Source organism: Halichoeres trimaculatus, unplaced genomic scaffold, assembly GCF_033239565.1.
Source record: "Halichoeres trimaculatus isolate MK-OKI-2021-1 unplaced genomic scaffold, fHalTri1.1 fHalTri1_scaffold_4, whole genome shotgun sequence".
Classification (NCBI taxonomy): domain Eukaryota; kingdom Metazoa; phylum Chordata; class Actinopteri; order Labriformes; family Labridae; genus Halichoeres; species Halichoeres trimaculatus.
Window position 1 is genome coordinate 13,385,090 of NW_027437182.1, and position 25,573 is coordinate 13,410,662.

Sequence of the window (25,573 nt, forward strand, 5' to 3'; positions counted from 1 at the left end):
TTTGCAGGTTGGACACAATATTTTATAAGCTGTACCATGCTGTGCTTCATTAAACATTTCTAAATATTGACAAAAAAAAATAGACCCCTCCAAATTTTAACATACAGTGAATGTAGCAAAATAAAAAAAAATGCAACGCTTGTTCTAAAATTATTTCAATTTAAATACAGTCTCTGATATAAAAACATTTTCTATCTGGAAATGTATTCTTTGACCACTGACTTGAATAAATAAAATCCAGGTGTGTTACATGATATCGATTTAATGAGCACTAATGCCAAAAAAACTCTCAAAAATAAACCTATTTTTCTCTCTTTCAAATAAGGCAGTTACCTTTAATTGTGCATGATCTCCGCTTCCTAACAGGCACATTCAGGGACACATTATTTGGATGAACATGAGTGCATGCCTGCATGATATGTGAAGTACTAAAAGCACATCCTAATGATCCGGTCTTTGTTCTGGCTCAAAAGGTTTCCCCTGCAAGCGAGTTCAGCTCAGGCACACTGGATATGCCCGGCTGGAAAACCATACACCCTAAATTAGAGTAATACATGTAAAAGTTATTACAGCCAAAAAATATTCTGTCCATAATTATTGCATCTCAGCTACCACCTTATTGTTAAATATCAGATATATACAAATGGAAAGCTACCATCTAACTCTGTCACTTAAAAATATGCTTTACTCTTAAAATATATAACTAGACTAGTTTGTAATATTCAGTGATCGTGACAACAGCTTTCCATGAGCTGTATGATCAATTGCATAATATTTTCTGAGTTTGGCAAAAGTTCTTGTAGCTTGAACACTGTGCAGTATTTTCATCCCTAATGCAGCAGAAAGTCTCAAAGAAACACTGGCTGCTCTTGTCCTGTTAAAAGGCGATACGTTGAAGCTGGCATAGTCTTTAAGTGAATCTGCAAAGAGAAAAAAGGATTACATTTTTGAGAGTATGTTATTAATACTACAGATGAGTTGAAACCATGAGCTTTACACATGACAGAATGAAATGACTTCTGTATTTAGTTTTGATCTCTTCTAACCTCTCCGATAGCGTTAGTCAGAATCTGGATGATCTTGTCATGCGGTGTGGCGACGACACTCTGTCCGTTGATTTCTATGATGCGATGCCCAACACGGATGCCTCCTCTCTCTGCTATGCCACCACGCATCAGACTGCAGATCTGCACCAAACAGATTAAAAAAAATGTTTGAGCCAAAGCTGAAAGCAAAAGCAGGACCTTGAGGTGTTTTGTTCAATAAAGTGAAGAGATGAAAGAAACAGGTAAATAATTCTGGACTCACGATGCCATCCTCCACACTGAAGCCCAGCTGAAACTTAGGATCTGGCCTCCTGATAATAGCCATGGTGACCGGTGGACAGTGAACGATGCTAAGCTTTACATATTTTTGGCTTTTTAAATCCTGAGAAGGAAGCAAAATGTGAGACATGGCACTAGAGTTAGTGCTCACTGTAGGAGAGAGGAGACACAGCGCCATCTAGTGCACTTCTGACACTATTACATAGGAGGCAGCTTCACTTAGGTTTTCAGTATTTACAATCAGGTGTTAAATCTGAAGCTTCATCAAGACATTTATCACAGCTCAATAAGATTAATTCTTCTGTTTTAGTTAACACTCATATGATTGTTCATCTCAGGACTAAAGTTGCCCCCCCATCTTACCCGTATGATGTTCTGGCAGGTGGCGATTGGCAGACCCACCATACTGGTGCCATTAACAGACATGATGCGATCTCCAATGCTAAGTTCTCCGCAGCGCTCAGCAGGACCTCCATGAAGGAGGTTTGCCACAACCACAGTAGGCAGGATGGAGCCCCAGCCTGACTCCACTACCGCCAGACCCAGGATCTCTCCAGCAGCCTTGGTGATGACAACCTGAGCCACAGATAGAGGATTTTGCCTTTCAGTGAACAAGTTCATTGCTTACAAATATTTAGCATCAAAGACAAACATCATCCTTGTGCTTACATCTCTGATGTTCTGGGAGTCAGAGAAGTGGGCCAGGTCTCCGTTGTAGAGTTCCTGGCTTTCCAGGTAGTCGCTGTACTCGCCAGGTCGTAGATCACTGGACTTTATGCCGTTGGCCTGAAGAAACTGCTGATAGGCCACTCCGAATGCCTGACCGATGGCCTGGGCAATGGTCTGAGCCTGGGATGGATAAAAGCTGAGTCAGATTCAACTGTGGTGATATTCAGCTTTGTGTCTACCGTATATTTCAGACAAAAATACTCATTGTTGTTGCCCTTTATTCACAGAAAAAAGGAAACAAAAAGCATGTGAAACACTGGGAAAAAAAAGTAGTTCTCTTTGTATTTTCAGCAGTTATTTCTAAACATTAAATCCTCCACCTCATATTTCAAATTAAAATTCTTCACATAAAGAGCAACATTGGGAACAAAAAATCAGCAACAGACACAGTGGCCTCTTGGCTTCAAGTATCCCACAGCTAATTAGTTTCTAAAAAAGAAAGTCTTCCTCCTGCTGCTCCTATTCAGTCTTGCCAACTGTGGGAAACTGGGACAACAGCCAGACCATTTTTACATTCAGGAGAACTCGCTGCCTGTCTGAGGGAAGGAAACCAGGCCAAGCTAAAGCTGAAACTATTGTGCGACCAAACAATCAGCACATTTGATCTGAGTGTGACACTGAGGGGAGCAAAAGACACCTTAATAATGTCTTAAACTGTGAGCTCACTTCAGGGATAAAAGGCAAGAACACAGATGGATTCAAGTGATGAAGTGGTGGACTCTCTAAAGATAACAGGAGAGGGGGATAAACAGCTTTTTTCCTTCGACAGCTTCTGGGATTAAATCAAAGTGAGGGTTAATAAGTCAAACACATCAAGAATTTCAATTTAATACTTACATCATCAGAGGAGAAGACATGACAGATCATTAAGCACTTCTTCTGAGAGCCAGAGGAAGATGAAGAGTCTGCTTCCTGCCCTTTACGTTTCCTCCGAGCCATCAGAACCACAATGTCACCAATGTCTGCGATATACGAGATCATCTGCAGAGCGTGGTCCATCATGGCCTCCTGACAGGAAACAGGACACAAAGGGTTAACAAATTTAGAAACAGGGAGAAACAGGAAGTGCTGCTTTTCACTTTAACTTGCCAAGATTTAATAAGTCATTTAAGTGCTTCACAAAGAACGCTGCCCCTCCCTTATTTCCATTTCACCAATAAGTTCATCAAAGCAATCGTTGGACACAACCATTACCTTGGTGTTCAAAGACAAGTGGAAAAGCTTTACAATTTTGAAAAATAAGTAAATTTAGAAAACAAATATAAACTTCTTGAAAAGTTTTTTTTTTTTTTTTACAACTTTCTGCTTCCATTGTGATGCACAGAAAGGGACCTTAAAAGTGTATGTAATGGAATGCATGACCAAAAACATTTGAAACTTAAGAATAATTTGCAATAAACATGCTCTTAATTTGTCCAAAACCTCTAAGTTAGAAATAAGAATCGTCTCTCAAAGCAACAGGAGTCATTTCATGGTCATGGTCATGGTGCAACACGGAGCATCCAGCCATGCAAAGTGGGAGCAGCTGACAGTAGATGACCCACTTAGACTCTCCTGACAATTCAACCACACTGAGGAGGAAAATAGACTAGTATAACTGCAGCATTGCTGCAGAGCTCTGTTATTAAACCTCCATCAGCTTCTATATTAAGAAATCTTGCTGCATGGGTGGGCAGGCTGAAATTAAGACATGGTGCTGACCTTCAAGGACAAACATCAGGGCTGACAGAACACGACATCTAATTAAGACACACCTTCCAATGTTCTTTTTCAATTCATCTTCTGTTTTTACTTCAAACTCAAATCAGTTTCTTCCCATCACACAAAGAGAAAAAAAAACTGCATACTTTTGAATAAACACAGTCCAACATCTCATCTGACTCTGGAACATCTCTGTTAATGTTATCATTTTGTTTCAATAACTAAGTTTTATCCTACAGCCTGAAATCTGTCAACATCTGTTGGTTCAAAAGCGATAAAAACAACAGATTTTAAGCTTATAACAGTTGACACTTTTTTTTTTACTACAAGAAACTGATAAAACAGAGAGAATTTTTTTATGCCCAAACCGCTGTTTGAAAGAAGAGAGGTAAGGAATTCAAAATGAATATGTAAGATGTTTAACAGATTTCTCCCAAACCCACCTGAGTATCAGCAGTGAGCACTTTGATTCGCTGGGTGGAGATGAACAAATCCACCTCTGTCATAGGCTGGGACTCTCCCTCTGGTGCCTGGAAGAAACATCAGTTTCCTTTGTATTCACAGCTCAACCAGCTCGTGTCATGATGAATCTGAATCTAGTTTTACAGAAACATGGTGGGCATGCAGAACACAACTGTGATGCCACAGCTTGATATTTAGAGCCATCGAGAAAGTATCTAATGGTTTCACCTTGATTCGGTCCACAGCCTCCTGAGCCTGAGCCATGCGAGCGTTTGTAGCTGGGTTCCTCTCAGATTTAAGCTGAGTAGAGCCGAGGTACTTGGCACCAAACACTACTCCATCCAGCAGGTCCTCTGGGTCACACGGACCAGGCACTGAAGAGTAAACACACAAACAGTAAAACTCCAGCTCATGTCTGTGTTTCAGGGAAAGATTAAGATCTTTAACTTACCATTTTTAAATGACTGTTGATCAGCCCCCTGCAATCAAAACATTAAAAAAATCAATAAAACTTTACTTCGCAACTCAACCAAAAGCAACAATGATTTCTTTCCTTTGTTTCTCCATCCTATTAATTTCTGGTAGCTAATTTGTATGTTGTATTTTGATGCAACATATTCATTGGGTTAAATAAAGTAAGTCTTGGTTTCACTTGTAATAAAGTATAAAGAAGACACTTCATTGTATTAAGAAAACAATAATATATATCTGATTAAAATGTAGTAAGTATTCTGCTTAGCCCATCTTCAAATTCAGCTAGAAGTAAAATTCAAAGTTACATCCATACAGATCAATGTTACATAAGTATCCAATGATCCATGATTGTAGCCACAAAGAAAAACATTAATCTTACCATCTTCATCTGGAAATGCAGTAAAAATGTTTTAAGATATATTTCTTCAGTGTTGTTGATTGTGCATTTGTTATACTAATATAAACTGTTTTCCTAAGCGTGGATTGGATGTTTCATTCGGTTGAAAATTGGGATGAAAAATTAAATTTCACAAAAATAACATGATGAATAATAACATATTAAACAAAACTCTCCTCTAACTTGAGCTTGAACTGATTGTGTTGAGGATTTTTGAACCTACCTGCTCGCTCTCTGCAGCAGCCTCCTCTTCCTCTGGAGGCTCCTCACCCACCTTCATCCACACAGGCTCAGGATACTCTTCATCAGGCAGAGAGGTGATGGAGTCATCCCTGTGCCGCTCCTGTTGACCATTTCCACAATGGCCCCAAAACCGCTGAGCGTCCTCCTGACTGTAGGACACAGACACCACAGCATCCACCTCCTCTCTGTGAGGCACACAGGTTGTGGGGGGAGCAGCACCGATCTCTGTAAACTGCAGCAGCCCCAGCAGGTCCCTGTGGTGGTTTTCAGAGAAAAGCAGCCCGGTGGTCTCACTGCTGTCGTCTGCTGTGAGGGAGGAGGCGCATGCTTCCAGATCAGAGCGGCTGGGGAACTGATGCTGGGCCAGGTGAGGGGGTGTCTCATGAAGGTGAGGCTCTTCTCCCATCATCTGGAGCTGGCTGAGGAGGGTGTGGATGCGGCTGTGATCTTCATCACCCAAACTCCTCCTGGCATCCTCAACCTCCTCTTCATTGACCCTGCTCTCCAGGTCACATAAAGTCTCCTCCTCCTGGTATTCCCCGGTACCCTCCAAGTCCCCAACACCCACATCCTCCTCCTCCTCCTCCGCTGCATCCTCCTCCTCTCCTAGTTCAACAATATCCTCCACAATATTTCCTGGAAGCTCCTGCTGGCTCACGTTGACTGAAGTTTCATTCACTGGTGGTGATGATACTGGCTCATCTGGGCTGACCTCATCCAGATTTTCAGTAGCAGTTGGGTAGCTAGAGTCATCCAGGTCACCCGCTGAGCCTGCCTCACTGGAAGAGTCTGACCTCCAGTCTAAAGGAGGGGGCTCGATGGGGTTGTATGAGTCCAGATCCTGCACCTCTGAACCTGAAGGTGCTACCACAGTCTGTCTACTGAGATCAACACCGGAGAGCACGTCAGCTGAATCAGCAGGTGGATACAGGGTGTCTGAGAATGCTGATGCCAGCTGATCAGCAGGGCAGACATCTGAGTCCATTTTGTAAGGAGGCCTGTTGGAGAAAAAGTTGGATTACAGCACAATAGTTTCACTCTGAAAGACATTCAGAAATGGGATTATGAAGTTTTTGAAGGAATAGCAAACACACAGAGTTATTAAGTGCAGAAGATTGTGACACAATGTCTTCAGAGCCAGCACAAACTGTGAGTTAAGCAAGAGTTATCTTGAGTGGAATCATACAGGCTCCTGTCCTTTTTGCCCCAGACCATCATGATAGAGGAAGCAGCCTGAAGCTCAAAGTACAAAGACAACATGTACAACATATGTCGACATCTAATAGTCCCCAGAGAGCACGATCCTTCAAGCTTGTTTTTACTATGAGTGACACTTTTAATGGAAGTAACTCGGTCGATCACAATGTTATAAAACAAATAGGTTAGCAGTGGAGCATCGTCCTGGAAGATGAGACTGAAAAACAATTTCCTCTGATACACTGAAGTTATCTTATTTGTTTAAGTGCACCTTAGGAAAGACCGGGTGAATGTAGCTTTCAGGGTCTAAAAAGTCGCCCGTTATTCAGGATGCTTGCAAACAACAACGGACTCGTTTTCGCATAAACTAACGTTTACAATTCAGAAATCAAGTCTTACTGTCATGAAATCACCCTGCAACCTTATAAAAGCACAGAATAATATGAGACACGAAAACAGTGCGTCTCTGTTTGGCTAATTAAAGGTAGCTGTAAAAGTAGCCTTAAGCCAGCTAATAACAAACCCTAGCAAACCAACAAGAGCTCAATAACTTAATATGCTAGATTTACGTTTAAATTAGTGGTCAAAGCACCGAAAAAAGTAGCTCTCACCTGATATTTGGGGTCTTTCTTGGTTTCTTTGTACCCACACAGACAGTCCTGTGGGTGCCACGACAGAGAAGTTGACGTGGTTTGGGGTTTTAATGTTCTCCAAAACTTTAACTCTGCTTTTTTCGTCATAATACCAAAAAGACAACTATTAAATAAATTAATTTAATCATATTTTAAGAGTTCGAAGATAGACACTGCGAAAATTAAAGGTTAACTGTCATTGTTTCTTCTCGCAACTCAACAGCTTTTATGCATTCGCTGACTCTGGGGCTGTGTTGCATTTACAGCACCTCGTAATTCCCTCTTTCTTTTGTGAGTGCACAGAAAACTTAACCACGATCTTCATTAAAAAAATCGTTACAACCTCCAAATATTAAAAATGTATATCGTCAAAATGAGTAGCTGTAAACTACGGGTATAGAATAAAGTTCTGCACCCTTAAGATAGGACGGCCAGGATATGTTACATGAGGCTGGAGGCGCTCACGAAGTTCTTATCTAATTTACTGCTTGCCCGTCAACACTTGAAGGCCACAACTACAATACGTCACATGCAGCCTTTCAGACCTGCTTAATCAAACCTCAATCACACGCCGAGAAGAAGAAGGCAATACAATTTATTAAAAAAGAAGAAGAAAAACGACGTTTAAATCATCAATGATTATAATCGTACAAACATTTCAATTCAAATATCAAGCAGCTTTATGGACACAATAAAAGAAACACTATATGTATCATATAAACTTGTGTTGTTGTTTTTTCTTTTTATTCATTTATTATTATTATTATTTTTAAATCTATGCAGTATTTAACTGATCTTGAAAAAATGAAATGTAGATAAGCTGTATTTGTATCAAATATTTCGAGTCAGCCTAACAGCATATCAGGAATTGAAACTAGACTATGTTGTGTAGTTTCTAGGATATTACATTCAAACATGAAGTTCATCTTGAAACAAGGACAATACGATTCAAATTATTTTGAGTGACCCAAATTTCACACAATAAAATGGTGCTGCTAAACTTGTTGCTTAAGAATCTCTTGGTGTGAAAAGGCAACAGTGAAAAACAGATGATGGAGTGCGTATTTAAGGCAATGATATTCCAGTCATTTAACAGCCATTGTAATTATCCTTAAATCACGACAGAGCCTCAATTTCTACACAATAACTCTAAAACCCAGTACCCTGGGCACTGACCTTCTCAGACAATCAATTGAAGGGGGAGAGGTAAAATCTTTCCTCTGAGCTTTACCTGGTGTTACACATAACACTCTGTGGGAGAATCAACATATGAGAACAAAGTCTCAGACAGCTTTGCATACTGTAAACAAGGATACACACTGCAAGCAGTCTTGTACTCTTCAGGCAAAAGAGTTGTCCTCCCAGATGAATCTGTGGCTTTAGAAACTTGGCTGTTCTAAAAACAAGTCCCAAAGAGTAGGTGGCACTACGTATGCTTGAACTACATGTCAGTTTACCAAACATCATTAGGACTTGTTTTCATCCTACTTTCTGAAAACACTGTTCAAAAATGCAATGTCAGACCTCAATTTCTGAGTAAGTTTCACATCTTTTTTGATTGGGACAAGTATCATTTAACATATCAGTAGTGTATTAGTAGATGGACTAATCCAACAATAGTTCTTGCATGGTACTGTCATTCAGACCTTGAACTCTAAAGTCTAATGAGTTCTTTCACTTATTCTAGAATTTAGGTCTTGTTGACTGATTTTTTTATTAGTAAAATTTTAAAATGAATTTCCACAGATGGTCTGATTGAGATCTGACCACATTCAGGATTCGCTTTTCATCCATGGACTTAAAATATTCCCCTATCACATCATTTTGGGGTTAAGACTGTGCACTGTCCGTCTAATCACTGCTGCTCATCTGGATCAAACCAACCAGAGAGGACACAGTTCCCATCAGCCCCACCAGCCAGTTGGGGAATTGTCCCGCCCACAGGAAGCCAGGTGGCATCCAATGAATGGCATTACTGAGGTCTGCCATACTGCTGAGGACAGAGAGCAGCTCCTTCCGCATCTGTCTGTGCAGATGAGAGCGACTGCAGAGTGCAAAACAAAATTATGAGACTTGATTCAACATTTTAAAGCTATAATATTTAGAAAAATGTCAGAATTATTTCTAAATTTTGGAAGGAAGAGTAACAGAAAGCCACACCTGCTTCCACCGCCATCCCTGTCATGTTTCTTCAGCCTCTTCTTTAGCAGCAGAAGAACTCGGAGTGATCTAAAGACCAAAAAAAAAAAAAAAAGTCCAACTCAGACAGTTGCTGTTTTGTGGTTGTTTGCTTAAGGAGGTTAATTGCCTTTAGAAGGTTAGTTTCACAAATATTTTAGTAGTTTCGGTATATTTTATCATGTTATAGTATGTTATAGTAAGTATGTAATTTTTCAGCTTCATTCAGAGCTGTGTCGACTGTCAAAACACAACTAAAAAAATCATAAAATTTGCATTCAGCAGTCCCTTATGTTTCTAAAACACTATATTCAGTCAGATTTGATTTAATTGTGTGTGATGTGCAGACAGATGATCTCTGACCTCAGTATTCCCAGTAGCAGAGACGTTCCCCACAGCGCTGTGCACAGCAGCCACCACTTATCAGACTTCACTTTAATGAGCTCTGCGTCTGCTGCCCATGCTATGTGCTCACAGGGGTAATACAGCTGGTCAGCCACGTTGTTCAAAACAGAGATCCAGCGCACGCCTGCATCCTCCTCCTTTTAAAGAACAGTGACATGTTAAATGTTGAGATTGTGCTCCCTCATACAATATCTTACACAAGTTTTGCTCTGCAGATGGACAAATAACTTATATAATCAGTTGGAGAAAATCCATCCCATACTGAGTTTGGGATATTAAGCTGTTTTGTTCCTCACCCTGTCACCGAACCCATAACTGTGAGAATAAGCCAGCATGGAGAGATCATCAAACAGCCTTAGCACTGTCCTACAGTGGCTGAGCTGAGCAGAGAACAGCAGCAGACTTTTCCCAAGACGTTGGGATGAAACGTCTGTTTCAGCTTTAAGGGAAAGAGCACCTCCGACCAGCTGAGAGCCATAACACATGGTCCTGATCTGTGGGGACATACACATGAAGAAAACACCTGTTAGGATGTCTTGGAGAGGTTACCAAGTATTTGCTGGGGATTTTTTCCCTTTTGGATTATACTCCCCCACACTATCCTAAATGGGTTGGGATAAAACAACAGTATAAAGTAAAGACTCTGCCTCTGGTAACAAATCAAAAAACTGGTAGGCACATTTGCCTTTTGCTGTCTAGTATTTAGAATAATTTAAAACATCAGTCTTTTTTTCAGTTTCTTGTAACAGTTTGGGGTTTTGGCAAAAAGCTTTCCAATATTCACCCCCTAATTAAACAGTGCCCAGAATAGGTGAACTTGCTAAGTATTGATCAAACTTATTGATACAAGCAGAATCGGGGACAGTTTCTTTGCCAGTTGATTATTAAAAACATGAAACGCTATAGTAAATAAATAGTGCTCCAATCACAATTGTTTTATTAAGTTTCATCATTTAATTTTTTTTTGGGGAAAAATAAAGATGTAAATTGCTCACACATTCTGAGAAGTATTGAGACAATAGTTACGTGTTTGTTTACATTCGTGATTAGTGAAACACATGCACTTACGATTTTATCCCTTCCTCTGTACGTCTCCAGCACCTTCACCAAAGCCTCCAAAGACTGCTGCATGTCTCCGTAACCTCTCACAACTCGCTACAACAAATAAACACTGACCTGTGAAAAACCTGCATAAACATCTCTGATGTGGACTGCTATCACCTCAAGCTCCCAGCTGGACTTTGAAACAGGAAGTGGCTGAAACAGACTCAACTAGACGATCCTAGACCAAGTCGAACCTTAACCACTTATGCTGCCTCAGCATTTAAACATATTCAACTCTTTTCTTCCACATTATTCCCTACGTTTTTTGGCACTTTTCACAGCCTCAACAGTTTGTCTGATTTTTACGGGAGATGTGTGCTTATATTTTCACATATCTGACAGTTTTACATTTTCAAATATTCACCAATTTTCACACTTTTGTCCCCTTGAAATGAATGAAAGCTGCCTAAAACTGCTTTAACTTTGACATTTTACAGATTCTGCATTCTTCTACTTACAGGCTTTATATTGGGTTTAAAGTGATAAAACATCTTTCCACAGTTTGACATGCATTCAACTTGATATGTCCTACAGTTTTTGACACTTGACTGATTAAGCAGAATGAAGTTTTGGGGTTTAAAAAAAAAAAAAAAAAAAGAATAAATAAAAAAAAGAAAAAGAAAAGAAAGAAAAAAAAAACAGATCTCACTGACAGTGACATCATCAGTTAGAGTGATGGATCTGCAGATGACCAAAGAAATCTCCTGAACAAGCTGCTACTTGTGATACACATAGAAAAATGATAACTTCCTTTTAAAGGTAGGGCCCGCAGGATCTTCGTTAAATGTTGGTTTTTACAGAAATAATCCTGCTGAACCATCACTTCTAGGCCGCAATACAAGTGTGTCAGTGTCTGTCTACCTCAACCCCTCTTAGCTGATGTTTTGGTTTTATCTGGATGTGTCTGGGCGGAGAGTTGCCATGGTTACCTCAGCGAATCACAGCGCGTCCAGTGCGCAAGTGACTTTGCACGTTGAAAATAACGAGTGGAGATGCTTTCCTGGGAAGCTATAATAGTGGACGTTGCACGGAAAAAGATAAACACAACCATAGTGAAACAAAATGCCAGACAGATAAAGTTTTTATTCTGAACAAGGGTGATGCTTGGCTCCACTTCCACTCATTTGGACTCACTTGGAGAGCAGTACGGGGTGAAGAGGGGCACAAGTTGACTTTCTACTTACCAGGTATGTGTCAAGTACCAGTGATTAGCTTGTGCTAACATGCCAAGTCAGCTACACAGCTCTCAAGTCTCTCCCCCGGAGACACACAATGCTTCAGGTGGTAGGTTTGAGAGTGTGTTCACAGTCATTGTTGCAGGCTGTGGGTGTGCGCTGCCACTAGCACTGGGCCAAGGAAGAGAATCCCAGTTTGAATGTTGTGTTTACTAATAAGCAATAAAAATTCCTGCAGACCATACCTTTAATGTTAGCTATATGAAGTGAGCATTTTTCCTGATTCTCAAATGTATGTGTTGTGTTCCTACAGCACTGTGTTCCCCCATTTTGGGGACATTTTCAAAATTATGTGTTGTGTTCCTGTATGTACCATGGGGCTGTGAGGGATGGGGATGTGGGAAAATAGGCATGATTCGTGTTGTTTCTAAATCATACTGACTAGTAGTTTATGTTTCTCAGCACAGTGACAATCCAACACACTTTGTAGACTATTTAGTGACCGTTTCCCCCCTGGAGCAATAGAAACACACTATAGGTGGTATTTGTAAGTTGTCAGTTATATTTTGCTTATTTCATAGAAAGAAAATGCACAAGTGAAGGAATTAGTGGATTAAGGCCTAATTAAACCTTCCCAAAATAAATGTAACACAAACAATCAACAGAGCAAACTTGTGGTGATGGAAAGTTCAAATAAGCTTGTGTTAATTTGTCGTGCAAAATGGTTTTCTCTCACCATTCCTCCCATCTAGTAATAAGGAAAGGAAGATTTGAGGTGCCTGCTTTGGCCAGAACTATCAATTATGAAAAAGCTTGAGACATGATTTGTTATATAAAATATCTAAAACAAGAACAGAATAATTCAAACCAGGACACAACAAATAGAAAAGTTTGTTTATTTTACATTATCTCAGAAGTCAAACAATAAACAAGGCTAAAGTAATAGTGTGTTCATATTTTATACAGGACAATCTTACTATGACAAGTTTGTTATTTCCAGCACGGTGCATGTCTGTGTTTAATAATTCTTTATAAGCTTTATAAGTTTGTAAACAGTTGTTATGTTGTATGGCACAGACTGTATTTAGACCTTTTGACGTCTAATAAAACAAAAAGTGCATCCAAATTAATGAATTTAAATAGCTTAAGCTTTGTTTTCTCATATAGTTATAGTTTGCATTTTTCAGTCTCTCATTTTTTTTTAGTTTGAGTCAAAGTTTGATCTAGCATTTTTAAATAACTGGTATGTGGTCAGTCGTTGTCGTAGATTTCTGAAATAAGAAAAACAAAACAAAACATTTCTTAGAAAAAAGTCAAACTTTTTCAAAAGTGAGCTTTAATTAATTCAGTGTTAATTGAAACATCACATTCAGCAAAGCAAGTATCAGAGAAGAGTGGTAAAAGGAGAACTCACCATCTGCATAGTCCACATCGTCATAAATATCCCCTTCCCTGGAAAGGAAGAGCATTTTATTAATTCCTGAGGTAAAACAATTTAAGTGGAAAATACAAAAATAAAGTGAATACATTTTTTAAATTGTGATTATTAAAATTTTGATTAGCTTACAGTGGAAGAAGTAGAGCTCTGGACACATAACCATCTGTAAGAGGTGACACATAAAGAGTTTATGTAAAACACAGCAAGAACGAGGAAATATTAACTGGTTTCTCTTTCTGTGTGATGAATCAGGCTTTTATGTGAATCATTTTAACATGAAGTACACATAAAAGAAAGAAAGAAGTACGTGAGGAGTTAACATACATTTCCCTGTCTGGTTACGACAAAGAGCTTTCTTGTTGTTGGTGAGCTCAATGACGTCCAGGATTTCCCCCTGAGTCACGTTTAGATAATTTGCTCCTGGTTTCTTTATAACCCCATTAGGATCCACCATCATGGTGTGCAGCACTGTTGGAGCCCGGTCAAACTGGAAGAAACAGTTACAGAGATCCTCGTTTCACATCCTCTACATTTTGAAATCATAAAAAAAATCAAGGACTTTGAAATGACTGTGAAAACCATTTACCTTAAACTTTTTCTTCAACTCCTTCATCACCCTTGGATCTATGCTGAAAGAAACACATAATGGTACAACATTTAATCAAGAAGCATTAAAAATGAACAGTGAGACATTTTTCAACATTTTCTGCAAATATTTACTTCATATTGCATGTAAAATGTGTTCTCTGTTGTACATCATCTTTCCTTGTTTCATCCCTTTTCAGCTCTAAATTAACACAGCACTGAGCCGTCAACATCTAACCCTGTGCTCTTAAATGAATCAGAGAAAAGATGATACCTGATTTCAGGTGGTGGTGGGGGGAAATCCTCAGACATTGGCTGTACATCATCATAGTCATCTAAGGACAAAACAGAAATTAAAAGAATAGAAGTGAAATCCAAAATAAAGTTGTGTAAAGACTGATAAAGCTATAAAGGTAAAGGTATGATAAATGTAAATGTAAAATGAATAAAACAACTGATATAAGCAAAGCAGCTAATTTAATGATGCTACCCTCTGAGATGCCCTCTCCTGGTTATTTGCAAACATTGCAAGCATACAAGGCATTTAATTTCTTCATTGCCCAGTGTTGAGGGATAACAGACTGCATTATATAAAGTGGGATTTGTATTATACAGTCCATGGAAGGGATATAGGCTTTCGACTAATGAGTGGTTACTTACCATCATCTTCTACCATGCTGCAGATTTGAGAGAAGAAAGCAAAGTGTTAGATGGAACACAGCAGAATAAAACTGAAGAAGGAAAACAGCCAGACAGCAATGTGAGTGCATCAGTAAACATTTTTACTTACCACCAGATGAAACAAAGCAGTGGCATTAATAACCTGCTCTAATTTACCTGTCTCTGTTATTCAAATCCAAGTTGATCATCATCTGAGGGGGGTCTGGAGGTGGTGGAGGCAATGTTGATGCTTCTGGTTTTCTAGCCTGTAGCAATTTGCGCTTCACTGCTTCATAGTCAACATCCACACATGCGTTACTGATGTAGCCGTCTGAAAGGTAACACAGCATGCACAAAGAGCTTGTGTGAAAAAGACGCAGAGTGAGAAGAAGCAGTGACTGATGCAAACTGATAAAAATCTTTTGAACAGTCACAGTGTCTGAAAATAAATACAGAACAATTTTAGGTAGTCATGACCTTTGTAACAGTTTACAGTGTAATGAAATTAGAGTTTGTAGATTGGTTTGAAAGATCATCTGCTCTAAAGTGCAGCCATGGTTGTCTGAGAGGGCAGCTCATTTCTAGGGCTGGGTGGATTAGGATTGTTAAGGACTTCACAAATTAATGTGATATTGATTCTCTTGGTTTTGTGTGTTCAATGATGAAAGTAGATATTCTGCTGGAAAAACAAATTTTATTGTGTGCTAACCGCTATCATATCAATGCAATTTCCAATGCATGTTAGCATCAAGCTAGTGCCAAGTGCTCTATATCGTTTTTGGTACAATAAGAGCTATATAATGTGTTAAATGAATTAAAAGTGAATCTCTTGTGTGGAGTATTACACTTGTTTGTGTGTTCAGTGATGAAAGTTGCTTGAAGTTGTATTGTTGTATGCTAACTGCCAGCATTATGTTAGCATAGCACTAGATTTTCATATTGGAGCCCCTTTGTAAATGTTAAATCTAAATTTAGATGTATAACATGCTTAATGTATGTAATAGGAATTTAATGTAAGAGTTATGTATTAGTGGGCTCCAAGGTTATAATAGTTTTGGATTTGTCATTATAGTTTAGTTTTAGTTTGGGTTTGACATTTTTTTCCATTACAGTTTAGTTTAAATTAGTTTAAGAGCGGGCGTTCTAGTTTTTATTCAGTTTTGATTTTTGTAACGAGGCTTAGTTTTAGTTTAGTTTCAGTTTAGTTTCTGTGTAGTTCCAGTTTAGTTGTAGTTTTTTCATACCTTATATAGGTGCAGGATTGAAAAAAGTCAGAGTAAATATTTTGTAATACTGTTTATTTTCAAGTCCAACATGGTGCTCACTGCTCAGTCAATGCTGATACTGAACTGTTGGCTGCTGCCTTAAACACTAGGAAATGATATTAACTTAATATAAAAATATATACACAAATTATGTAAAAATCATGTAAACATAAATTATTAAAACAATGTAATATGTACTTTAATAATTAGAAACTTGGACTCTGTAACAATAAAGTCAGACTCACATGCAATTAAACTATTACAGATGCTCTGATTCATTGCTTCATTACATTTCGTTGCAGCACAGTGCACAGCCAGTCAGTGCAGTAAACAAGAACGTCCCAGGACGTTGCTATGATGGTGCTGTACAGCACTGAGAACTGCCAAAAACTGTTGTAAAACTGGTTTGGAAAATGTGTTGGATTAATTTAAATCCTACAGGCTATTAATATTGTCAAAACAATAACTAAGGACGTTTTGTCTATAATTTTGGTGAGTTCCAGTTAGTTTTGTGAACACAAGATACAGTTTTAGTTTACTTATTGTTTTTGTTTTCTTTTCTAGTGTTTACTAGTTTGAGTTAACTGCAATGTATTTTAAATTTTACTTTTCGTTTTTAGTTTTGTTTTAGTTAACTATTATAACCTTGATGGGCTCTCAGGGAGATCTCTTGTTGTCCTGTTTTTACCTTATGCTTTAATAAAAGCACAAACACATGAAGTGAGCGGTATAGACACATGATTTAACTTACTCCAAAGTAGGACTGTCATGAAGCTCTTAAACTTTAAACAAGAAAGCAAATCTTCTGGCTCAGGCTTGCTAGTGTTAGCAAACTACCTTCAAAGCTCAGAAGAAATTAAGACATGTACATTTTAAAGCCTTTATATCATTTGCTATATTGCTGTACCCGCACAATTCATTGTATGTCATTGACAGACACTTTGAGGAACTTCAGCAAACATCTTATTTTTTTAAACCATGCCATCATAACACCATCTATTGTCACTTTCTACTGCTTCTTTTGGAAACCAGAAATGCCCAAGTGACTTCACACCAATGTGGAAGTGATCTGATTACACCCCTACATATTTCCACCCTTAACTTTGTTAAGTGGTCACAACTTCAAACGAAAGCAGCAAGAAATCGATATGATAGGAGGGTGGTGGAGGGCCTTGGATGATTAAAGACAACACAAGGTTTTCATCAAGGAAACCTCTGTCCATGCCACTGGTGTAAGCCACAAAGCACTGGTGAGTAATTCCGTCTTCACCACTGGCATCTTTCACTACCTTCAATCTGTTCATGACTCCCTTCAAAATGAACATTGCATCCAATGTTAATGCATTCATAAAATTAGTAAACTACAAGAAATGTTGCGCAAATACTTCAGACATCGTGAAAGGTTGGAAGAGATTAAACCACCCAGACTTTTTTTGTTTCACAGACTTCTTTGGTTATCATCTGGGTAAAAAGATACATCAGCAGTAAATATGTAATGAACATGGCAGACCACCATCTTTTCACAAAACAAGTTCCGGGAAAATATGCATTGGGAGAACAGGAGAGCTTGACTCAGCCTGGTTCTCTGAAGCTCACAAGCAATCACACCTTGCTTACAGGAAGTTGACACCCAAACTCAAAAGCTAAATCAAAAAAATCTCAGCTTTCATGTTTTGTGACTGCGCCAAGCATACCATAGAAGCCAAGTTCAAGAAAAAAAATCTTGAATTCGAAGTATATCTTTGGAAGCTGAAACACGCACGTCATTGCACTGGAAAGGAAACCTGCGGTGACATGATGAAAAAAAAATACTGCCTACACACAAAAGTGCTGCTGGATGTTGACTACCACAACCAACCTGTAGCACTTAACCCTCCTGCCACCCAGTATTTCTTCATCAACAAGCCAGGCCCAACCTTCAAGCACAGGGGAGAATTTAGACTGGAAGGTTTTCTATCAATGACGGATTCATAAATAATATCAGTTTTAACTCACAGTTTCCATTCAGAGAGCGAGCTAACCATTTGCCCCCCGGGTTATTCTTCACTCGGACTATCTCCACACTGTCCCCTTGTCGTACGCTGAGGTCTAGTTTTCCTCCTCCACTCCAGTCATGCCTGACCCGGGCTGTGTGAAGAACCTCCACCTCCCCTTGCAGCTAGAGTGCAACAGAGTGTGAGAATTGAGTCAAGTGAAGAAAATGACAGATGATGCATTTTAACTGTCATTCTTTCCAACAGCACAAAGTAGATGCAATTTGATGCTCTATGATAACCAGATTTCAGGACTTCATGTTACAAAAATGTTTGACATGTACCTGAAAGTTCTTCTTCAACTCATTTTCTCTCTTCAGACGCTCACTCTGCTCTTTCTTCTCCTGCTCACGTTGCTTCTTTGCCTCTTTTTTGTCTTTCTTCTGCGCTTTTACGTGATTTTCCACCACCTGGTCCCTGGAAGGAGCAAATAAAGTTGAAACTTGTCCGTCACATGGTTTATTTATTTTTTACTTCTGCCAAGGAGTATATGTTTTTGGGGAGAGTTTGTCTCTCTGTCAGTCTGTGAACAACTTAACTCGAAAAGTAACTAACGGATCTGGACGAAATCTTCAAGAAATGTTCAAAATGGAATAAGGAAGAACCGGTTAAATTTTGGAGGTGATCTGGATCACCATCTGGATGCAGGAATTTTTTAAAGGATTCTTTGTCATTGTGAGATAGGTCCGTTTTCACCATGTGTGTATATAACTCCATGATAATTGGTCGGATTGCTACGCAAAACAATACAAGACAATTTCATGATCATTTCTGACAGATGTAAAAGTACGATCCATATCTTGGCAATATTCTGGATACTAAGATCCGTAATATGAAATATGAACTGGGTCTTCATAATTTTCAACACTGTCGGGTAACAAATTATCATACAAACCTGCAACTGACCCCAAATTGTAGCAGACAGTCTGCTGAAAGGGAGTATAACATTAAAGTGTTGTGTGACAATCACAATATGCTTGGCGGAGGTCTGATTGCTTTTCTAGTTTTTTTTTTATTTGATGCTGGAGATCCATGTGTTCCCCAGAAATATGCCAAGAAAGCACATCAAGATCCATTTGAACTAAAACCAGCTCATCAGATTTTCAGGCAGTGAACAAAAACCTGGATCAGTGGTTTTTAACTCTTCACTCTTACATAAAAAGAGTTTGCATGCAACTTCTCTGACTATCATGTAGTAACTCGCTGCAGTGAAAGTGTTTTTGCAGCTGCGTCACTTTTATTAGACCTGGGTGCAAAAATATCACCAGTGGTAACATGCAACATGCCCCACCTCAGGCTCATACAGCTGCAGACAGTCTCTATTTTCAGCCATTAGAGAGGTCAACACATTCAGACACTAAAGTTAAACACTAAAGGAAGAAAAACAATACTTACTCATCAATAGACTCATACACTTCATCATCTTCCTGCAAGAGACAAAAAGCACATTGCGCATTAGAAAACAAGAGAAACACCCCTTTAAGTTAATGTTTCTAACTTCATTTTGGGGAAGTGTAAAAGGTTGTCATGAGAGAAGACTCCTGAGTGCGAAAGGGTGTGAAAATGTACTCGAGAGTCAGTTTTTGGTTCTTACCCCGTCCAAACAATGTGAACTGTTGTCGCTCCAGGACTCTGTGAAGTTAGACAGTTAAGACATAAGGGGCTCAGTTTCCATTCAAAACAGTGGATTTCTTATGAAGTGATGGATTAAAAAAAATAATTGTTTAATTGGTTTAGTTTTTTAAAAAGTGAGAGAAGAAGAAGAGCTCTGAAAATAAAAGTAGAGGCTGTAATGCATGAATAAGTACACTCACCGCTCTTCTCAAAGCTCCCAACATCATCGTAGGTGTCCTGGCCATCCTGAATGTCTCTGCAATAAGAATAACCATGTAAATTGTACTGATCTGATTCTGAGTCTTGTTTTCAGTCGCCTGCCAAACAAAACCAAAGTGTTATCACAAATATGAAATGATTAGAAATTGAAAACAAAAATTATGTATTTCTGTGTTATCCATATCCTTGCAATAGATCATGTGAAGTGATGAAACTAATGAACAACAAACCAGTCGACACTCAGAGTGCCTACGTTTTTATTGAATTGAGCTCGTCCTCTTTGTTTCAAGTGATGAAACACTCACATTGAGGCAGCTTGGTGCGGCAGCCTGCTGGGTTTGTTGAATCTTTGAGGCAGTGCTGGAGGACCAGGTGCGGCAGGTGAAGAAATCTTTCCACCTGGTCAAATTGGAGAACCAATAGCAGAACAAGAGAAGATGACTTTTTTTCAAGATAATGATGTAAAAACAAATACACAAACCTGTATGCACTTTATTATAAAGTATCAAAATTTGATTATGAAGATTCACATCTTTTAAGCGCGCTATTTTTTTTGTCTTCTGCTTTAAAATAAGAATTGATTGCGATAGTTAATATTAAAAAAAATCTCTCCTCTGAATTTTTCAGCAGAAATACTCGAATTTGAAAACTTGTCCTCTTTGAGATATTAAAATAATAATGAAAAAGTGTCATTATCATTATTTAAAGAACATATGTTTGGTTAGTGATGACATGAGGAGATAACTTACGAGAAAAGTGAAACTTTTTACCTTATTTTTTGCCTTTTTTTTGCAGCTGTCATTTTGATTTGTCGAAGCAGAAAAAGGTGTAAGTTTTATATAAAACTTTAAAAGATTTTAGCTACTATGACAAGTCAAACTGTCCCTGAAAAGGGAACCACATACATGGCAGCAGAGGAAAACTGAGGTATTTGCTTCATTTTTAGATATTCTAAATCTTACAGTCATGTGGTGGTTTTGGAAGATTCACAGAAATTAAATCGCTTTTATGAGGAAAAGATCATGGCGAGCCAACCTTTAAAGATTGCTTAACCAGAAGGAATCAGTTCATTTTTACTGAACTGTTAGTTATGTTTCTCTCTTTTGGGACCTCACAAACTAAAATTAGTTTTGATGAGTTATTTGTTAACTTATAAACAAATTGTTAAGTTAGATTATTGTATGAACAACATACAATAATCTAACTTGATGAGAAGTGACAGTTGGTAGAAGATTTAACAGATTAGCTGGATTCCATTTTCGATCGATGAAGAAATTTAAAAATATGATTAAGGGAAATAAAATCAGAAAGTAACATCGTAGAATCTTTCCTTTGCCGAAAACCTTTCTACACGAAATAAACAAAGAAGTCAGAGACTCACCGTCCTGCTTTCTCGAGCTGGGTAAGGGTGGTCCTCGGCTTGACCTCATGAAGGGCTCCAGGTTCACATTTGGGGGCCTTTTTGGTTTTAAAGGCAAGGGTCCTTCAGGAGGCAGGGGTCTTCTCAGAGGGGTCACCTCCCCTGTGCTCCTTTGCCGGGACTGCTGCTGGAGCACAGGAGGAGTGGGAGCAGGAACGGGAGCAGGACCTGGTTTGGCTCCTGGGGGCCTCTGGTGCTTCAGCATCATGTTCTGCAGCATCACTCCGGTCTGCTTGACATTGCTGTTGTCTGCCGTCTGGATTGACGTTCTGACTCCAGGAATTGGAGGCGGTCTAGGTGAGGGAGAAGGTCTTGGGGGCAATGAGGCTGCCATTGGCTCTACCCTTGGGAGCCTCACCAGGCCGGGGCTGGCAGCTGGAGGAGGAACCGTGGGGGACAGTCTGTGCAGGGCCAGATCGTTCTCTGTCACCAGCAGGGCTGGTCTCCCAAACCCTGGTCTTGGAGACTTCGGGGAGCCGCTGTCTCTGCTGCTGGTGTCTGAGGTGGTCTTGTTATTGAAGCGGGCTCTCAGAGCCTTGACATCAACGCTGTCCCCCTGATAACAACACACAGACACACAAACTCAGAGGGTGAAGCAGCTCTGCTTGTGAAGCAGGAAGTGAGCAGTTCAGCAAGGCATGCCCCCACGCTCACAAACACACACACACACACACACACACAGATCGTCACTCTCTTTATCAAGTGAGAGCTCAACAGCTTCCTGGTTGTTTTGATCTCTGCAGAGCTGAAAATCTCTCCTGACGTGCAGCTGAAAAAAACTTATGAGTGCAACATGAAAAGTGAAATGAGTACGAACTCCCTGGAAAAAAAATCAGTTTATTTCAGATTTAAAAAATAATCTCTCATCAAACATTCAACAGTTTTTGTCTCTTTTATCTCAAACAATTCAATTCAAGATTTTAAGCTATGAATGATGGATTTAGTTTTATTTGTGCAACACATACACACATAAAAATGTTACATAAAAACAAGTTTTACAGCTTAATCGACAATAGAATTATTTAAGAAAAAGCATCAATCCAACATGACAGAACACAATAAAAAAGTTATGAGGAAAAACTATAAGCTGGTAAAAAGTTAAGTGAGACCAAGCACACAGGTGAACTGTAGTTCACTGCACTTTTTCTGCATAAAAACAGAAGGTCAGCTAGAGTCATGATGCTTACAGGGTAATTTGTTTCTCAAATCATATGAGATCAAACTGTGAATACTGGAGAAATGCAGAACAAACAAAGCAGGTGGCTCCTGCACACTGAGGTGAAGTCTTTCATGATGGTAACACACTGTAACTGTCTGGACTAAAGTTGGTCCCATGTTAAGCCTGTTTGTGACATGAATGATCATATCTTACACTAGATTTCTAAACAAGATTTCCCTGGATAAAATGGTTGTCCTGTTTGCATCCTTTTATTTATAAAAGGGTGCAAGGTCATTTGTTTCCCACTGTGCATAAAACATGCAAACCAGACCTCATAAAAACAGTCTGACATGACTGATGGATACCTTACATAACACTGACTTTAGAAGAAGAGTCCTGTCTGCACAATGTTGGATGTGCCATTTAATTTTTCTTTCTTTCTTTCTTTCTTTCTTTCTTTCTTTCTTTCTTTCTTTCTTTCTTTCTTTCTTTCTTTTGCATTATTATTCTGTGAGCCAATGAAGGACCTAAAGCTGTTTTTAGGACATACCCACTTCTGAAACTTTATTGTATTACCCACTTCTGCAGGAGGACGCCGTCTGCTCATAGCTGGCGTTCAAACACTGGTGTCAGTTTCTTTCTTTCACTGAATCGAATGGTTAGAAGTCATTTCCTGTCTGGTTTCTCATATTCATACAGAACTGCAACACAATGCAGCAAGGAAGAACTTTGCTCTGTATTTATCAGAGAGTAAACATCGTGCTGTGGGTTTTTGTTTAAAAAAAAGAAAAACTCTGTGACCCTTGTATAGGCACTCATTTAAAACCTGATACATTAAAATCTGCTGTAAACTACTTCGACAAAAATGAACTGAACATTTAGTCTTCTAAAATGAAATGTTTGTATGGAAAGCATTTATAATTTGGATGTGACAAAAAAGAAAGACTTTTCATCATGTGGAGTAGGGTCCAATGTAGAGTAAAAGAACTTATCACAAGATCACAGTTTAACTGAGCAACACGTAACGTCAGCAGGGTAAAAGAGTTCAGAGATCCTTTTTGTGTTGACAAAAACAAAGTGAAGTCCCACCATCCATTTCTGGGACCTAAAGTTGTTTGAGAAGAAGAACAGGAAGTTCCTACAACCACACACCTCTCTACCTCAGCTCTCATCCTGCGTTTGTTGCCATAGAAACGATGTCCCCGCTGTCACTCATGCACCAATAAGCTGCACGCTCAGCTCGCAGTGCAGACGCCTCTCTTTCTCTCTCATGTTACCAGAAACAAAGGATACTGATAAGAAAGCATTCCTCTGTATGCCACAGCGCGCACACACACACACACACACACATAGGGGTTCTCCATTGTGTGTCTGTGTATATGAGTGTGTGTGCTGTGAACTGACACACTAGCACAGATGTTTTAAAGGTCTCACCACAGACTGCAGCCGTGCAGGTGTGCTGCAGAGGACGGTATGAATAAGCGACAAGATGAAGACTTCCAAATAAAGTCAGCTTACTTTTTTCTCCTTTTTTTAATCATTTTGAATTGAGTTAAAGCTGAGATCTTCTTTTTAGAGGTGAATTTAATCTTAATATGTATTCTACTTCACTGGTAAGACTTATCATGGGCGGGAAACTTTCAGTAGAGGAGCTTATTAGTGTTTGAGAAATGTTATCTGTTACGGAGCGTGGTTCGAATAAAGTTTGATTGAACATATTTAAGTAATTTGAGTCTCCTGTCACACTTTATATACCAGACAATGTAGCTGAATGAATGGTTTTGCATATTTTTAAAGCCTATTACCAATCTTGTCTTGAAATTTAAAAGTCATTATGGTCCATATTCTATTAACACTAGTAATCGCACAATAATCGTTCACTGTGGAACAAAAAGGCTTGAAATGCAGGTGATACAGAAAGGAGATGGTGCACTGTGAGATGAGCACTCTGTGAATTATTAACCACTAATAGCTGAGTGTTATAAAGCTCTCATTTATTCATACAAACACTTCGATTTTTCCCAACTGAACTTCCTCATTCACTGTAAAAACATCACTTTACTGTCACTGAACAAATCAAACATATAAGGTTAGCTTGCTGCTCTAAAATGCCAGATCTTGTAGAAACCATGAGCCAGGTTATAAGTTTTAAAGATGATTCATTGAATTGAAAGCTTTTAGACAGACAGAAGCTGAGGTTTTACCCACAGTAGTACAAGTAAATCTGTCCACCCGGCCAAGTTATTCATAGATGACTTGATGGTCAGAGGGAAATGGCTAAAATCAAACTGCTAACACATGAAGAGAGGTGTGAACGATCCTGTAGAGGAGTTATGTAACACTACAGGAAAGGATTTATTTAAAAGAAAAAACTCTCAAATGAGAAAAAATGTCTTACCATATTTGCTTTTGTGCTGTTTTAGAGATAGAAAAAAGGCTGCATATCCAACAGTGAATGAGTATCCAGGCTGATGCTGCTGCAGAGACACCTACATGTCCTGTGTGAGCGAACTTCTGGCAAATGAGGAAATGCTCAGTAACTGATCGTGGGCTGACGGGTGACTGACAGCACACAACATGGGATCAACACAAGAGGAACGTGACCATGCTGCCTGCAAGTCTTCTCTCATTTTCATTTACAAAGACAAGGCCACATTTTTTAGTTCTACTCTTGCAGCATGATTTAAAACCTTTTTTTCTTATTATCAAAAATTACAGATGAGCCCAAAACATCCAAAAACAGAACGATAAGTTTAAAATGCTCCAAGACAAAGTGACGTATGTATGTTCTTTATTCTATTAACTGCAAAGTAACTAGATACAGAAAGAAAAACTAATTTCAAGTTTTAAATAAAAGAAAAAAAGCTAAATAAACTGCGTGTTCAGAAAATATCAAATATTATCAGACATCAACATTAATATAAATTATTCTTTGTGATTTTACCCATCATAATGTAGACTCAGGAAGTGAAACTCATACTTTTTGATGGAACCATTGGGTTTCCAGTTGAAACAGACAGAAATTGTTCTGGATGCTTTATACAGCAGCTCTTAAAGACATGTTTGATTAGACATAATCCAGTTTACTTTAAAATCAACTAATCATCAAAAAAAAGAATGAAATAGTGAATGAGTGAAATAGAATCCTTCTTCAACAA

General features: G+C 38.8%; 3 protein-coding genes across 3 annotated transcripts; all 3 read right to left on the reverse strand.

Annotated features, from left to right (window-relative positions):
* Positions 1 to 9: 9 nt before the first annotated feature.
* On the reverse strand, positions 10 to 7,665 carry LOC141789646 (amyloid-beta A4 precursor protein-binding family A member 3). The gene is made up of 11 exons (XM_074669172.1): positions 7,140 to 7,665; positions 5,312 to 6,329; positions 4,669 to 4,696; positions 4,446 to 4,591; positions 4,199 to 4,285; positions 2,892 to 3,062; positions 1,995 to 2,174; positions 1,689 to 1,901; positions 1,309 to 1,428; positions 1,047 to 1,187; positions 10 to 920 (listed from the first exon to the last, which is right to left on the reverse strand). The coding sequence occupies exons 2-11, from the start codon at positions 6,314 to 6,316 to the stop codon at positions 849 to 851; spliced, it is 2,163 nt and encodes a 720-aa protein (XP_074525273.1). The 5' UTR covers positions 6,317 to 6,329; positions 7,140 to 7,665; the 3' UTR covers positions 10 to 848.
* A 181-nt stretch (positions 7,666 to 7,846) lies between these two features.
* pex11g (peroxisomal biogenesis factor 11 gamma) lies at positions 7,847 to 11,015 on the reverse strand. The gene is made up of 5 exons (XM_074668444.1): positions 10,812 to 11,015; positions 10,040 to 10,237; positions 9,702 to 9,880; positions 9,321 to 9,389; positions 7,847 to 9,204 (listed from the first exon to the last, which is right to left on the reverse strand). Exons 1-5 carry the CDS (start codon positions 10,872 to 10,874, stop codon positions 9,012 to 9,014), a joined length of 702 nt encoding a protein of 233 aa, XP_074524545.1. The 5' UTR covers positions 10,875 to 11,015; the 3' UTR covers positions 7,847 to 9,011.
* A 1,958-nt stretch (positions 11,016 to 12,973) lies between these two features.
* On the reverse strand, positions 12,974 to 25,107 carry LOC141789446 (FYN-binding protein 1). Its single transcript, XM_074668849.1, has 16 exons — positions 24,814 to 25,107; positions 21,218 to 21,812; positions 20,142 to 20,235; positions 19,818 to 19,873; positions 19,598 to 19,635; positions 19,399 to 19,430; positions 18,288 to 18,420; positions 17,966 to 18,128; positions 14,883 to 15,036; positions 14,706 to 14,722; positions 14,320 to 14,380; positions 14,047 to 14,089; positions 13,785 to 13,947; positions 13,590 to 13,623; positions 13,437 to 13,474; positions 12,974 to 13,293 (listed from the first exon to the last, which is right to left on the reverse strand). Exons 1-16 carry the CDS (start codon positions 24,814 to 24,816, stop codon positions 13,274 to 13,276), a joined length of 1,644 nt encoding a protein of 547 aa, XP_074524950.1. The 5' UTR covers positions 24,817 to 25,107; the 3' UTR covers positions 12,974 to 13,273.
* Positions 25,108 to 25,573: the final 466 nt, after the last annotated feature.

What these genes read in the sequence shown, in the direction of transcription:
- LOC141789646 (XM_074669172.1), bottom strand. Translation starts at nt 6,316, where the DNA reads ATGGACTCAGATGTCTGCCCTGCTGATCAGCTGGCATCAGCATTCTCA. An exon ending in ACTCCCAGAACATCAGAGAT is followed by an intron (nt 1,902 to 1,994) that starts GTAAGCACAAGG and finishes TCTGTGGCTCAG; the next exon opens with GTTGTCATCACCAAGGCTGC. An exon ending in CCTGCCAGAACATCATACGG is followed by an intron (nt 1,429 to 1,688) that starts GTAAGATGGGGG and finishes CTTCCTTCTCAG; the next exon opens with GATTTAAAAAGCCAAAAATA.
- LOC141789446 (XM_074668849.1), bottom strand. An exon ending in CCGCACCAAGCTGCCTCAAT is followed by an intron (nt 19,874 to 20,141) that starts GTGAGTGTTTCA and finishes TTCTTATTGCAG; the next exon opens with AGACATTCAGGATGGCCAGG. An exon ending in GTTCACATTGTTTGGACGGG is followed by an intron (nt 19,431 to 19,597) that starts GTAAGAACCAAA and finishes TGTCTCTTGCAG; the next exon opens with GAAGATGATGAAGTGTATGA.
- pex11g (XM_074668444.1), bottom strand. Translation starts at nt 10,874, where the DNA reads ATGCAGCAGTCTTTGGAGGCTTTGGTGAAGGTGCTGGAGACGTACAGA. An exon ending in ACAGAGGAAGGGATAAAATC is followed by an intron (nt 10,238 to 10,811) that starts GTAAGTGCATGT and finishes ATGTCCCCACAG; the next exon opens with ATCAGGACCATGTGTTATGG. An exon ending in CTGCTACTGGGAATACTGAG is followed by an intron (nt 9,390 to 9,701) that starts GTCAGAGATCAT and finishes TTTGGTCTTTAG; the next exon opens with ATCACTCCGAGTTCTTCTGC.